The sequence below is a fragment of the Mycotypha africana genome, assembly GCF_025528875.1.
Source record: "Mycotypha africana strain NRRL 2978 chromosome Unknown BDF20scaffold_2, whole genome shotgun sequence".
Taxonomy (NCBI): domain Eukaryota; kingdom Fungi; phylum Mucoromycota; class Mucoromycetes; order Mucorales; family Mycotyphaceae; genus Mycotypha; species Mycotypha africana.
Window position 1 is genome coordinate 1,423,222 of NW_026515726.1, and position 14,098 is coordinate 1,437,319.

The 14,098-nt window shown below is 38.6% G+C and overlaps 4 protein-coding genes across 4 annotated transcripts; 2 read left to right on the plus strand and 2 right to left on the minus strand.

Annotated features, from left to right (window-relative positions):
- Positions 1–103: 103 nt before the first annotated feature.
- BDF20DRAFT_910342 (uncharacterized protein) lies at positions 104–1,140 on the plus strand (the record flags this gene model as incomplete). The annotated part of the gene is made up of 2 exons (XM_053083697.1): positions 104–755; positions 851–1,140. 2 exons carry the CDS (start codon positions 104–106, stop codon positions 1,138–1,140), a joined length of 942 nt encoding a protein of 313 aa, XP_052939150.1.
- A 207-nt stretch (positions 1,141–1,347) lies between these two features.
- Positions 1,348–4,180, minus strand: BDF20DRAFT_289231 (uncharacterized protein). Its single transcript, XM_053075103.1, has 3 exons — positions 3,979–4,180; positions 3,527–3,907; positions 1,348–3,418 (listed from the first exon to the last, which is right to left on the minus strand). Exons 1-3 carry the CDS (start codon positions 4,046–4,048, stop codon positions 1,572–1,574), a joined length of 2,298 nt encoding a protein of 765 aa, XP_052939151.1. The 5' UTR covers positions 4,049–4,180; the 3' UTR covers positions 1,348–1,571.
- Positions 4,181–5,891: 1,711 nt separating this feature from the next.
- On the plus strand, positions 5,892–6,248 carry BDF20DRAFT_904716 (uncharacterized protein; the record flags this gene model as incomplete). Its single annotated transcript, XM_053083069.1, has 1 exon — positions 5,892–6,248. The coding sequence occupies one exon, from the start codon at positions 5,892–5,894 to the stop codon at positions 6,246–6,248; it is 357 nt and encodes a 118-aa protein (XP_052939152.1).
- Positions 6,249–6,385: 137 nt separating this feature from the next.
- Positions 6,386–12,251, minus strand: BDF20DRAFT_289333 (uncharacterized protein). Its single transcript, XM_053075104.1, has 4 exons — positions 7,674–12,251; positions 7,343–7,594; positions 7,071–7,269; positions 6,386–6,995 (listed from the first exon to the last, which is right to left on the minus strand). Exons 1-4 carry the CDS (start codon positions 12,075–12,077, stop codon positions 6,523–6,525), a joined length of 5,328 nt encoding a protein of 1,775 aa, XP_052939153.1. The 5' UTR covers positions 12,078–12,251; the 3' UTR covers positions 6,386–6,522.
- Between the last annotated feature and the right edge of the window lie 1,847 nt (positions 12,252–14,098).

A 14,098-nucleotide genomic window follows, 5' to 3' on the forward strand; every position in this document is an offset into this window, starting at 1 on the left:
AAAAAATTTTGTTTTCTTGACCAACGCAAAATCACTGTATTTCTTACCGACTTTACACTCACCCAAACATTACATTATCTTATCAGTTGAATCCGACTATTGAATGGGCTTACCACTTTGGAAACCAAGAGAAATAGAAGATGAAGAGCTCAATCAATTGAATAAATTGGAATTAAAGCGTTTGAATGATTCTCAGCAGTTATCTCAACGACGGCATCATCAGCGCCTTCATAATATCAGTTTTCGATCGAATAACAACACTAGCAATTTAAATGAGATTTCTGCTCCGTTTCAGCCTCGTATAAGGCCAAGAGTATCAACAGCCAGAAGACATAGTGCAGCAAGCGCAACAACAATGGAAAGACGAGGAAGTTTACGGCCTGACCCATCCTCCTCTGTTGAGGAAAGCTTTGCTGAAAGAATGAGAAGGGCGGAAAGACAAAGAGCAGAAAGAAGAATGGCAGCACGATTGAGAATAGCACAACAGGAGCGAATGGATAGAAGGTTAGCTGAGCAACATAGAAGAGAGAGAGAGGCGGCAGCAGAAGCACTGCAAAATACTAGGCCGCCATCTCCATTAACAGGGCGAGATGTATTCAGGCAACAATTAGATCAACGTTTACAACAGCGACTATCCTACAAAGAGGATCTTCTACAACAACTCAGAGCTACAATTGCTTTGTTGGATCAGTTTTTGTTAGCTGGAGCAGCAGTAGGATCTGAAATTGTAGTTCTACCATCTTTCATTTTGTCAGGTAAAAGCCATTGGAACAATTTTTTCCCTTTAAATTCTAGCCTATCCTAACCTTTAGCTTAATATGGTGCTCCTTTCATTTTTTTTTTTTTTTAGCGTTGCCTGATGTAATTGAATCAGCTTGTTCTTTAGCAGACATGACGACAGTTCTTCTTTCACCCAATCGTGAGGTAACAGCAGCAACAGCAGAAGAAAGCAATGATTCTCTAGCGCTTCATGATATGGTCAATCGCTTGCTACAAATTCCACCTTACTCGACTTTAAATCAGAATATAGATAATAATATTCTTTCCGCCCATCGGCGTATTAGAGAGCAATTAGAGCAATTCGCTAACATTGGGTTCAATATTTCTGCACGACAGCAAGACAACAATATTAATCCTTAATTTACAATGATCAATTTTCTTTTCAAATATACCAATGAATCCTCATGATTACTATCTATTTACTGTGTCGAGCCTTTTCTTTTTCAGTAACATGCAACTTTATTATCATATATATACCAGAGAAATAATGTAATATATACAAATATATATATATATATACATGTATATATAAAATGAAGTTATAACAAATTGCGACAGTATTTAATCCTTTTCAGGTTATACAACTCATGTTCGTAAGTAGGTGGTTTTTTTTATTTTATTTAATCCTAATAAAGTTACAAAATACACAAGAACAATCTTTAAAGAAAAGGAACATGATACAGATATGGAGAAAAAGAGATCTACATTGTTAAAAGGGTTCCTCTAAGTTCCCAGGGAGTTAAATAGAGAAATTCGCTGAATTCAATGATGAAAAATTAACCATACGGTTATTACCATGACACCCAGTCATTCTTATGGCTACTATAAGGAGCAGTAGTAGCAGTACTTGAGGAAGTGTCCTGGTTAGATTCATCTTGCCATTGTTGAGTGGTAGCAGCAGCATTGTTGTGTTGGGTATTTTCAGAATGACTAGATGTCCAAGCACTATTTGTGTGGTCACTCTGGAGTAGATTCACTTCATCGGGAATATAGTTGGGATGATCGTTTGTAGACCATTCTCGAATGTTGGAAACAGTATCTGCATTAGAGTGCAGAGGGTTGGACACCCATCCATTCGAGTTGGTATGATCACTATTCAGAAGCTCAATTTCTTCAAGTGCCCAATCAGCCGCGGCATTGCTATGTTGTTCTTGAGTCGACGGTGATGTAGTGACCCAGTTGGCCAAGTTAATATGAGGGGTATTTTTACTGTCTTCAGATGTCCATTCAACATCATTGTGATGATAAGTGGAGTGCTCTTCCGCAGAATGCTCAACATCTTCGGACTCCCATTCGGCAGCATTGTTATGAATGCTGTTGTTGTCTTCGTTTGAAAACCACTCCGCCTTGTTAATGTGATAGTTCGGATGAGATTTTTCTTCGGTAGTCCACCCATTCTCTATGGTAATAGAAGCAGCGTTGCTGTGTTGGTTATTGTTGTTATCCTCAGAGACCCATTCCACAGTATTTTGGTGATAGTTGGCATGATCCTCCTTAGACAAAGGTGTATCTTCTGAATTCCATTCAGTGGCATTATCATGTAAAGCATGATCAACATTGTCAGCTTCTGTTTCCCACTCGGTATCATTGCTATGATAATTGTTGTGGTTTGCGGCAACAGCATCAGTAGAAACAGCATCTTCAGAGAGCCATTCGGCCTTGTTAATATGGTAGTTAGGGTGGACTTCTGCGGCAAGGTCAGTATCCTTACTTTCCCAACCAGTGGCATCGGTGTGTTCGTTATCGCTTTCTTCAGAAACCCATTCGACGTCATTGAGATGGTAATTGTGATGTTCTTCAGCTGTAACCTCTGTATCATCAGATGTCCAACCAGCGGCATTCGTATGACTATTATTACTGTTTTCAGAAATCCATTCAACATCATTGATGTGATAGTTCTGGTGTTCTTCAGCAGTAAGTTCTGCCTCTTCAGATTCCCATTCAGAGTCATTACGATGGTAGTTGTTATTTTCAGCACTAATAACATCGATATCGTTTGACTCCCACTCAGCACCATTGCTATGCTGAGCAGCTGAGCTGGCTTCTTCTCCGTCACCGGTCCATTCAGCAAAATTGGCATGAGAAAGCTTGAATTCTTCATCAACTTCTTCCGAGACCCATTCTGAATCATTCTGATGATAGTTGGCATGTATGGGTTCGACATCAATTTCATCAGAGGTCCAGCCGTTGGTGTGCGTGTCGTCGTCTTCAGATTGCCACTCAGAGTCGTTAATATGAGACGAGTTCCATTCATCGTTATTTAAATGGTCATCAGCTTCAAGAAGATGGTCTTCAGAAGTCCAGCCATTCATATGTTGTTGGGGCTCATCATTGCTTTCTTCAGCAATCCATTCAGTATCATTTTGGTGCGTCTGAGAGGCATTGGAAGTTTGGTATTCATTGGTAAAGTAATTATCGGCATCGTTAGAATGCCAAGTTTTTGTACTTTTGTCGTTGGGAAGAGATGAAGCAGCATCATCAGAATGCCACGTGTTTTCAACAGCAGCATTTTTATGCTTTGTTGTACGGTCTTCATTAGTAAAATAAAGACTACTAGCGTCATCCGAATGCCATGTTTTTTCAACTTTATTGCTATGTTGGCTTGTACGATCTTCATTGGTGAAATACGGATTGGCGCCTAAATCGTTTTTATGGGTAACGGCCACATTTTCAGTCTCTTTGTTTTTATGGATATACTTTCTATAATCTTGATCAAGGCTATTGATATAATCAAAGAACGACTGACCTTTGTCTGTGGGAGTAGAAGTTGAAGTAGTGGCATCATTTTGATGCTGTTGTTTTCCGGATGAATCCCGAGTGAAAGAGGCTACATTATCTAGAGCATCATTCCACGTTGTATCATCATTATGAGGATTGCTGCTATCGCTGGCTGAGCTATTAGCTTGGATATTCTCAAGTATATGGTTGACTTCTTCATCATTTAAAGCCGAACCAGAAGATGACGCTTCAGTTTCCGCCTGTAGTTGACGTTTATTAATTTGAAATGTGGATGAATCAGCTTCACAAAAACTACTGTCACCAAGACCAGCAAGATGAAAATGGAATTCACCAGCGTCCTGATTTTTAAGTGATAAAGTTACTTCTTCTGTTGCTCCACGGTTGGCGTCTATTAAAGATGGGGTCAGTTCGTCGGACTATGGACGTAAAATTTTGTGTTCAATTTGTTTCTGATTTTACCGTAAGTGCCAATATACGCTTGGTTAGATGGGTTGGCATTATCAACCATGGTAATATTAACTTGTTTCATTCCTTTAGGTGCTTGCCAAGCAATGACATGCTTACTATTGTCTTCAAAAGAAATATCTGTAGATCCGAAAATATTATACCCAGTTAATAAATAGAGTCGATTGTTAGGCAGAACATTAAATGTTTTTTCTATTTTTATTACCGCTATTTGAAGGAAAAGTGACCCTGAAATCTACAAATACCAAGTGTGTCTGGATCAGTATCATCAATATACTACGTTCTGACTTTATACGTACCTTGACAATTGGGATTTAATGAGGCATCGTTGTTGTGAGTAGAGGATGTGGCGGGTACGCTGAAAAAAGGTGTTGCAGTTACAAAACTACCAGTTTGCAACAATAAAGTAGCAGTTATTGACAAACTGGCCAAGTTGGAGATCAACTTCATATTTTTCCTCTTTTTTATTGCGTTGTATTGTTAAGGCTGAGAAGCTGGTATACGTAAAACGAATGTAAAAAGCAAGGAAAAAAATTGGGAGTAAGAGAGAGAAGAAAAAGCGACGGGAAACACAAAGTTAATAAATGAAAATAAAGTTCATTAGCCTTTTAAAGTCTGTTTTCGCTACAAATCGCAGCCTATTTTTGTCAGTATTGCTTTTTGTTACACATTGCAAATTGATTGTTAAACCCGCCATTTCTTCGTCCAAACAAGCCTGCTCTTCTATAGGTGCGAAGGGCTAAAATTGCAAACTCAAGCAAATGACCGTTCATTCACTTGAGACGGAGGCTTTTTGAATTATTAAGCTACATGTAAAGTTACTATGTAGGCCTAATGTTACAAAAAAAAAAAAACTCTACAATTGTTCCAAGTTCCTGAAAAGGGAAACTCATAGTGAACAAAAGCCATTATTTTTAGCCATCCACTAGTGCTGTGCTCGATAAAGGGTATCACATACCGCATTTGGGCTTTACTCCTTCATTGGTGTCATTGACTATCTCTGAGTCTGGAAATGTACTAGTATGGCAGCAATTCATTTGCTTCATGCACCATTTTTGCCTTTATCGTTCAGTCTTCGGGATTAATAATGCAGCATTCGGATCCTTTCCCAGTTCTCGACGCATGTAAAATGTAGAAAGAGCGGATTCATATATTTAGATTACGGTGTACAATTTTTTTTAAACAACGGGCGGTCAGTCTTGCTTTAAACAACAATAACAATATCACGTCCTCCTGCAGCGAACAAGCAGCAGCTACTTAATTAGAAATTATGTCATTTCGTGGCTGCAACTGCTTGGCCGAAATCTCGAACAATTCTTCGCAAACGAGACTCTCACTATTATCATATCTTTAAATTGTAATAAATTAATGGAAAATGAGAAAATTCTGCTGCTATTAATGGAAGTAGGCAGGATCATCAAAAAAAAAAAAATTATAACTGCGAATTTTAATGAAGCCTCTCCATAGCCGCCAATTGTAACGCGAACAGAGAATGAAATATGCACAATGTATATCAACATTTGCTATGATATATTGATATGCAAGATATGACCAGTATAGTTATCTCCAATGCTGAAGAGAGTAATCGCAGCGTATAAGCTTGTTATTATAGAACCGAGCATCCACATTAAAATTAGTTTGGCTATACATCTTCGTACTGGTAACAAATATTAACATCAATGGGAAAACTAAAAACGCGTGCTTTTAATCTCGATTACTATACTGCATCTTCATTATGGTTAAGAAAAAAAAACAATTTGCAAAATTATATGGGAAGTTCTTGTTATTTTCTTCAAGAACCATGATCAACGCTCTCTTCTTTCGTTTCTCTTTTCCCGCACCTCTGAATTAAATCATTCAGTTAGTGACAGGGTTTATTTCAACCTGTATTTGATACTTTATTAAGGATGAACTCAGAACAACTAGAAAAAGCGCTCAGAGACCTTCCTCCTCAATCGCTAATTACTGAGATTCCAGAGATTCAAAATGCCATTGCTCATCTGCTGACATCTAACCAAGAAATGCGAGAGTTTGATCCAGAAAAGAAAGATCCTGATTTCACTCAAGCAATAAAAGAGAACTTAGAACTGATAAAAAGAAAAGAGGAGCAAATTGACATAACACTCAAAGTAATACGCGAAAAACTGGGTGAAGCAGCTTGGCGTGAAATGGGAAGCAACGTGCGAGAGTTCAGACAAATACACTCAAAGCAGCTCGAAGAACAGCTACAAAAGCAGCAGGAAGAAGAAGGAATCTTCCTTTGAAAGAAGAATAAAACAAACTTCTTGTTTTCATTCAAATATTTCATATGTAAACTAGTACAATAGCAATTTGCTGTAAAACTGGAATTGTTTGCTGTGCTAATAAAGCAGGTATAAAAGAAGTATTAATAAGCGTATAGAGTAAGAATGTAGTTAGTACATATATCCAATAAAAAAAGCATAATATCAGATCTCATAGGAATAGCGTAAGTGCAACAATATATACATTGTATACAAAGGGAATGATAGATTTGAGTTTTTTTGAATTTCCATACAATTAATTTCCAACTGGTTGACCAGGCCAAGCTGGTTTCTCGGAGCCATCGAATTCGCCATAAAAGCGATTAGACTGAAGCACCTTGTGCTGGGTGCCACCAATCGGTGCATCACATTCCGGACACTTTGAAATCTGTGTTGCTCCACCGCAATCACCAACAAAATAAGGATGTTGATTTTCACAGACAAACCAGCGGCCACCGACAATGTTGTGGTTAATCTGTTGCGCAGTTTCTTCATTCATTGCTTTGATAATTTGCTGTCGTTCATGGTGTGTTAATTGGTTTCTTTCTTGCTCTATTCTCAGCTTTATCTTATTGACAAGCGCAATCTCCGTCTTAATATATTGATTATAGCGAAGGGCCCTGTATATTGTCTTTCCACATGTAGGGCATCCCCAAAGTTTGATAGCCGTATGCTCCCCGTTTTTAGCCTGATTTTCAAAGTATAAATCCAAATTTTCAACAGAGAAGACTACATTGTATATACGTTAATGGAGCATTTATAACACTACAGTATGATCACTTTAGCTTAGAACAATTAACTTACCACATCCACATTCTGGTAACATATACAAGCGTTCACCTTCGTCAAATTCAGACAGAAAACGAAGGGAAATAGAGCATTCATGTTTATTACCCTCACAAATAACGCATGGGGGACAGGGCTCACCGCACAAACCGGCACAAGGATGCTTACAATGGAGAATTTTTCGACATGGAAAGTTACATGGTGGTCTATCACATTTCTGTTTAAGCAATACTTAGGTTACTAAAACAAATGTTACAAGCAAATCATCGAAAAGATAGGAAAGACGTTACCTCATAGCATTTTCTAGTGCACTTGTAATGTTCACAGCGATAAGGGCATTCACTTACACAGCGGGTACAGTCTCTCCAGCATTCTCTGCTACATTTATACCCATGTGAGCATACGTAGCGACACTTTTCCATACATCTTTCAGTATGGTTATCTGGATTAGCGCAACCATTAGCACAATAATGTCCACAAATAAGTTGCTTTGGACAATTCGCAACGCATGAACTACGTTTATGATCATGGTATACACCACACTATGGAATACAGTCGCTTTAGTAAATATTCAAAATTGTGCTCAAAAGCCGTTTGGTTCCAAAAATAAGTTGTACGTACCATCTCTGGGCATTTATGGCCACATTCCAAATTCTTAGGGCACATTTCTGAACAAATGGGTTTAACACCACATGTTGTTTCTACTGCATGACCACAAACCAGCTGCACTTTGCACTTTTCCTTACATTGCAAATTTGCGTTTCTATCGGAGCAGGCAACAGTAATGGTATGCCCACATGGCAAACTAACATCTACAGATTCTTCGCACCTCACATTTTCGATATCCTGAAGCTCATGACAAATTCCCTCTTTTATATGGCCACAATTCAACGTTATTGATAACTGTTCTTGACATGGGGGACAAGCACCTTGTTTAGAGCATTCGAAGCATTTCCTTTTACAAGCATGGGTACAGTTACGGGGTCTTGGTCGATTGCACGGTTCTTGGCATTTGACTTCTTCATGAGACAAGAAATGGCAATCTTCTTTGCAAGCATGGCCCTCAGCCATGAGAGAGCCACAAGGGCGTTGGCAGCCGCCATTCTTCACCTTATCGAAGTCATTAGCCTGCTTTGCGGCAATTTGATCACCATGAGTCGTGCAAGTTAAAAGTAAGGAATGACCATACAGTTCGCGTTCCTCCATGTATTTTGCAAATTTTTGCCAACTTGGATGAACTTTGTCAGTTTCAGGTTTACCTATGATGTATAAACCATACCTGGCACGAGTTACCGCGCGAGAAACATTGTCGTATTGGAGAGCAGAAGTAGATCCGGGTGTCGCTGTAGAAATAATCACATAATCATACTCTCTTCCTCCTTGGAAATCGACCATTTCAAGGTGTAATTTTTTTAGCTGGCTCGTAAAGCAGGTACGAGTAGGAACCTCTTCACGTAAAATATGTCTGATCATAGCCTTTTGGAGCGGTGATAAAGTTATTATACCAATGCTTGTCTTCATGTATGGTTGTTGAGACAAATAAACGGCTAAAAATGAAACATAGCGAGCTTCATCCACATTTGACTGTGTGATAGGTAAGCGAAACTTCTCGGTATACACTTCATCAAGACCGTCATCGTCGAATTCACTTTTGTAATGTATGTAGTAAGCTCTTTCAGTGACGCCATGGAGCTTTTCTTGGACCGCATTTTTACCGTCGACCCTATTTTCATTACAGGAGGCAACAGGTGCGGTAATCAATAATGTTGATGGAGTATGTTTATTGTTGCGCGAACCGTTAAATTGATCATGGATTGTGGCCACGCCTGAGTGCATGCGCCATTGCTCTTCAAGTAAAACTATTTCACCCGTAGAAGCTTTCCAGCGTTCAAATAAAGATACATCAAAGTTTCGAGGCTCACCAACCAAGGAGGGATTTGTTAAAGGGACTCGAGAGACACTGTCACCAGTACCAAGAAGTATAACATGTTCCGTACGAAATCCCGAAATGCTAGGCGCCAAAGTTGTTTCAAGAATTTCTGACGCTTCGTCGACGATAACAGTGCGTGGCCATAAATTGGAGACCCATCTGTTATTCGCTGCTGCGAAATCAGCTGTCATGCCGATCACATTTTTGAATCTACATAAATATGTCAACTTTTGAATTAGCATATCATCGATAGTACGACCAATTTCAGATTGCTCTTGAAGCAAGCTTTGAATCTCTTCATCAACAAAGCGTAACAAAGTGTCTTCTAAATTTTCTGCAATCTTTTTTCTATCGGTAACTGGAATCTCCCAAACCTGATCAGAAGGCAGCTGATTCCAGACGAGATTCAAAGCATATCGAACGTCCGTAGCGCGACGAGCAGAACTGTCAAAGGGCCAATGATGAGCTGTACCAATCGGTTGTATAGGTGTAAAGGTATTGCGTGAATGGTTGAAACGACTCTTAACAGTATTGCTATCTAATAGAGGCATAATACCTCGGCCACCGATTCGCAAATGTAAGTCTTCAATTTCAGCTTGGATGGTTTTTGCTTCATTGTAATTATTTTCAAGCTGCTGAGCATAATCAGGCAAATTTTCGGGGTTTGCTGAGTCATCATCAAGCCAAAGGGACCAAACAGTAGAAAGATTAGCAGATGCATTGTTGTAGTATGTGTAACCTTTCTGAAGGGCTCCGAGATATTTAGGTGCGGCAGCAGAGCAAATAACTCTGGGATCATGATTTACAATCTGATTTCGATATTTCAATAAGGTTTCCAAATGACATTGATTCTTGTTCAGTCGCCTGTCAAGACTGATGAATTGACGGTAATTGCTGTCGGTAGAATTAGGTAAACAAAGACTTGTTGCTTGACTGCTCTTCAAAGATTCCGAAACGGATGGAGGCCCAAAGCGTACTATATCTTTTACAGATTGAGCCACATTAAGAAGGATACTATCCAAGCATTCTTGTGATTTGCTAATCACAAGAACCGGCTGATGGAATTGTCCTTGCACAAGTGCACGGCTTGTAATGATTGCGAGTTTAGCTGCCAAGTATGTTTTACCAGTACCTGCTGCACCAGAAATGGCAGCTATACGATGGGTCAGTGCAAACTGCACGGCTTTTATTTGACTGGACGATAGGTTGTATATAGGAATACGTTTAGAAGGAGCCACATGTTCCCAACCACTTGCGTAACGGGGCCATAAATTTTGGCCTGGCCTTGCCGTTTGTGGAGCATTTTTGTACGTTATGCAAGAAATATCGATTTCAGCATCCGCCAGATATTCAGGAACAGAACGGCCATTGGCAGCAGGATTTTGATTATGCTTTCCTTCGGCCCATGAAATTAATTGATTCTCCATAAGCTTGTTCTGAGCTGTCAAAATTCTAGGTGTTAGGACAGCTGAAAAACGTGTAATGTCTGACCTGTTAAATTCTTCAAAAAGCCAAGATAAGGTTGACAAGACAGAACGGGCGTTGATTTTCGAGGAGATTAATGTGTACTTATCTGACCAACGTAACCTGCTAACATCGTCGTTAAGGATATGAACAGAGATCAAACGGACAAGATCACCAGCAGAATTAATTGTGCGGTAGGTCCGAATGACCTGCGCCAACATGCACTGGTTAGCGGCACCTTCTAAAATCATATCGTCCAGTTCCTTTGCAGAGTGGTTGTACGAATGCTTTAAACCATTATCAACAACATCTTCAGACATAAGCATGACAAAAGAGCCTTCAGTTAAGTGATATGCGATGTCGTTACGCATCAGTTCAATATTTGCAGAATCGTAGTCAAATTGAAATATTATGCCTGGTTCAGATGTAACCATCGACAACGTAGTATATTTAGGAACACAGCTGCCATAAATAGCACAATCAGGTAAAGAATTCTCATTGCCATCCCCGCAATACAAGCTTTTGATAATGCTTTTTATAGGTTCGGTCAACTCTTGCCGTAACAAAAAATAATGTGTCGAAAGATACTTCTGCAGATCACAATTAGGCCAAGGACTATATATTTGATTTGTAATAGTACTTCCAGACTTGGATTCATATATTTGTAAAGGATTGATTTTCTCGACTATTTCCATTACGATATCTTTGGCAGTGGGTATTTCTGGCAGAAGAGTTGCCGGCATATTATTGGTTTCTTCAATATTTTGTTCTTCAAATGTGTAGCCAGTAATCATACTCAGCGACTTTTGGCAAGCATGTAAGATATCAGGAGGCATATGAGGTTTCATTCGTCTATACACCACTACAAGGTTCTGCAAGAGCTCATTATCAATAAGTTTAGGAAAGAAATCTGTAAGGTCAATTGTAAAGCGTAGAACGTTTTGAAAATCATCAAATGATGCCATCCAATAATTGATATAACGGTGAAGAGCAAGCTTGAAGGTAGTCCAATAAGTATAAATTTTGCGCGGTGTATCTGCCAAAGAATGATTCTTTTCGTAGTCCATAGTATCAACAATTGCATTTAATAAATGATGAAATTGGCCATCCGCTAATCTAAGTAGATCATTTTGCAATATATGCTCTAGTTTTTTTTGAAAGGTATACAAAGTGCAAGACATACTTTTTTTTTGTCGAACGGAAATAAGGTAATTTATTAATTCATAATCTGGAAATCGCTTAATAGCTGGTATATACTCATCAGACGTTGTTTTATTACTGAATGAGGTTGAAGCTGGATCATATACTGTCTGTTTAAACTGAGGCAATTGAGTCATATCGTTGTCTGCAAAAGATGATCCCCGGTTATATGTTCGATCAGAAGTATCTTTGACTAAGTGAGTAGGTCCTTCCTCCACAGCCCAAGCCGGTGTATTTGAATCGACAATTTGAGCGTAAGTTTGCCTAGCTGTGTTAAGACTGCTAGCTGGTTCAGAAGTTGAACTTGATTGAGGCATACATGATTCATTGTACTGCTGGGCATGATAGTTGGGATTGAAAATAGAAGTTGATGGATTTGTTCCTTCTTGTTGCTTTACAGATTTGAGGTTTTCAAAGTCACTGAGAGACATCCATTCCGCCTTCTTCTTCGCTTGTTTAGTTTCCAGCTGGACGTCAACGCCAGCTGTCCAAGAATTAACAGCTTCTGTTTTGACATCATCAAATGCAGTAGTGGTAGATGCAATTTTGATGAAAGACGAAAGGCTACTCGTGTTGTTACGATTCGACGTTGAGGATTCAAAGTCTTCCAAAGAATCGCAATCTTCCACTGAACCATTCTCTCCTTTTTTTATGTTCTCTGTGGCTTTTGTACAATATTCTGTATCTTCACTTTTAAGGAAACAAGATTGATAAGTTTCGCATATCATAGATCAGCGTCTAACAATTAGTCCTGATAATTTATCCTACCTGTTTTCATTGGGAATGTAAATACTTGCTGGACTATCCAAAAGACCAGAAGTTTTACTGATACCGATTGTCAGGGAAAAAAAATCTCAGTCAATAAGTTAACCCGATTCTCAACAGCATAACTTCGTACCTGTTGGCAATACTTTGCCAAGAACTATTTGCTGTCCGAGTCGTGGAAACGTCATAGTTGGATTCAAAGGAAATATTTTCAAGGTTATCGGAACGTGTTGCTACATTCGAATTTGAGATCTGATCATAAGCCGAGATCGGACTATGCACTGAAGCTTTTGTAGTTTGGCCTCTTTCACTTAGTAGTTGCCTATATATTTTTGACCTTCTTTGGCCTATTCTCTCAATAGAATCAATATTCAGAAACATTGAACGAGACAACTTAAGAATAGTCACTTCAATGGAAAAGATTTCTAAAAATAAAGCAAAAAAGGTAAAGCGGAAAAAGGAGTACACTTCATTTCTGGAACTCTTGCTTTGCTGAAGTCGCTTGTTAAATCCTGCAAAAAAAACATGAGACACATGAAGCCACTCCCACAGCATTTCTGTTTTCATGCTTACTTATTAAAAGCAGCAAAAGGATGACAGACGCATAGAAACGTACGTCAATATATATGACTACATATTTAGTTTTACTTCAAAGAAAAAAGAAAGCATGGATTAAGAACGTTAAGTGAAGAAATGTTTTTACTTATACGTATGATGACCATGCTTCACCAACAACTAAAAGTGAGAACGGTTCAAAATGTTACTTCTATCGGCAATAATGTTGATAATTAAGCCTGAACAGTCTGAAATTGCGTGCTATACCTACAGAAGATTTTTCATGCTGTATAGCTTTTTAGAAAATTCTATCAATTGTATCCACACCAGTTGTTCGAGTACACTACGCTCAATCAATTTTTTTTTTACTTTCAAAAAACTGTACCCAACATCGGATCCTGACTTGCTCATAAAGTTCAATGAAAGAAAAAGTTCTTTCTATAGCATCCAATGTTATATATTCGGTAATACCATATCTTTGATTTAAAGTAATCCGCTGCACAATAGTCAAGCCTTGTAGCAGGTACGTCATAGAATTATTATCGAGGCTTGAAATTAATGACAAAAGACATATAGCTAATACACAGAGTGATGGCGAGAAGAGGTTAACACTATAGAAGGAGAAAGCCGCCGGAACAACCTTTCGCTGCAGTCGCTCAATTGTATGGGTGATTCGCTAACCTACATTGATTAAAGAGGAAACTTGTTCATCAAAAAAAAAAAAAAAAAAAAAAAAAAAAAAAATTCAAAGCGCCTGTGGTTCACAGGTAGAACTGCAATAAGAGGCAAATTTTAGTAGAGTGCTTGAGGTTTGCGCAACAGATTTATTCCCATTATATCACTGATAATATGAAGTGACAACTATAAATCATTAACGCATAGAAAATTCAGAATTTTCTTCCATTTGCTGCTCATAAAGGATACTCATGACTTAAGTATCTTAAAGAAATCAAAGAGGCACAAGAGAAACATAGCTGTATTTCTTGATACGAACAAGAGGGAGAGGCTTCTTTAACAATAGAAGCACCCCGAAACCGCACAAAATGCGGTTATATTACTGTTGTTAAAATCACGTACTAGAAATGTAACAATCTAACTTTGAACAATCTTCCCTCCCAAATAAGTGCTAATC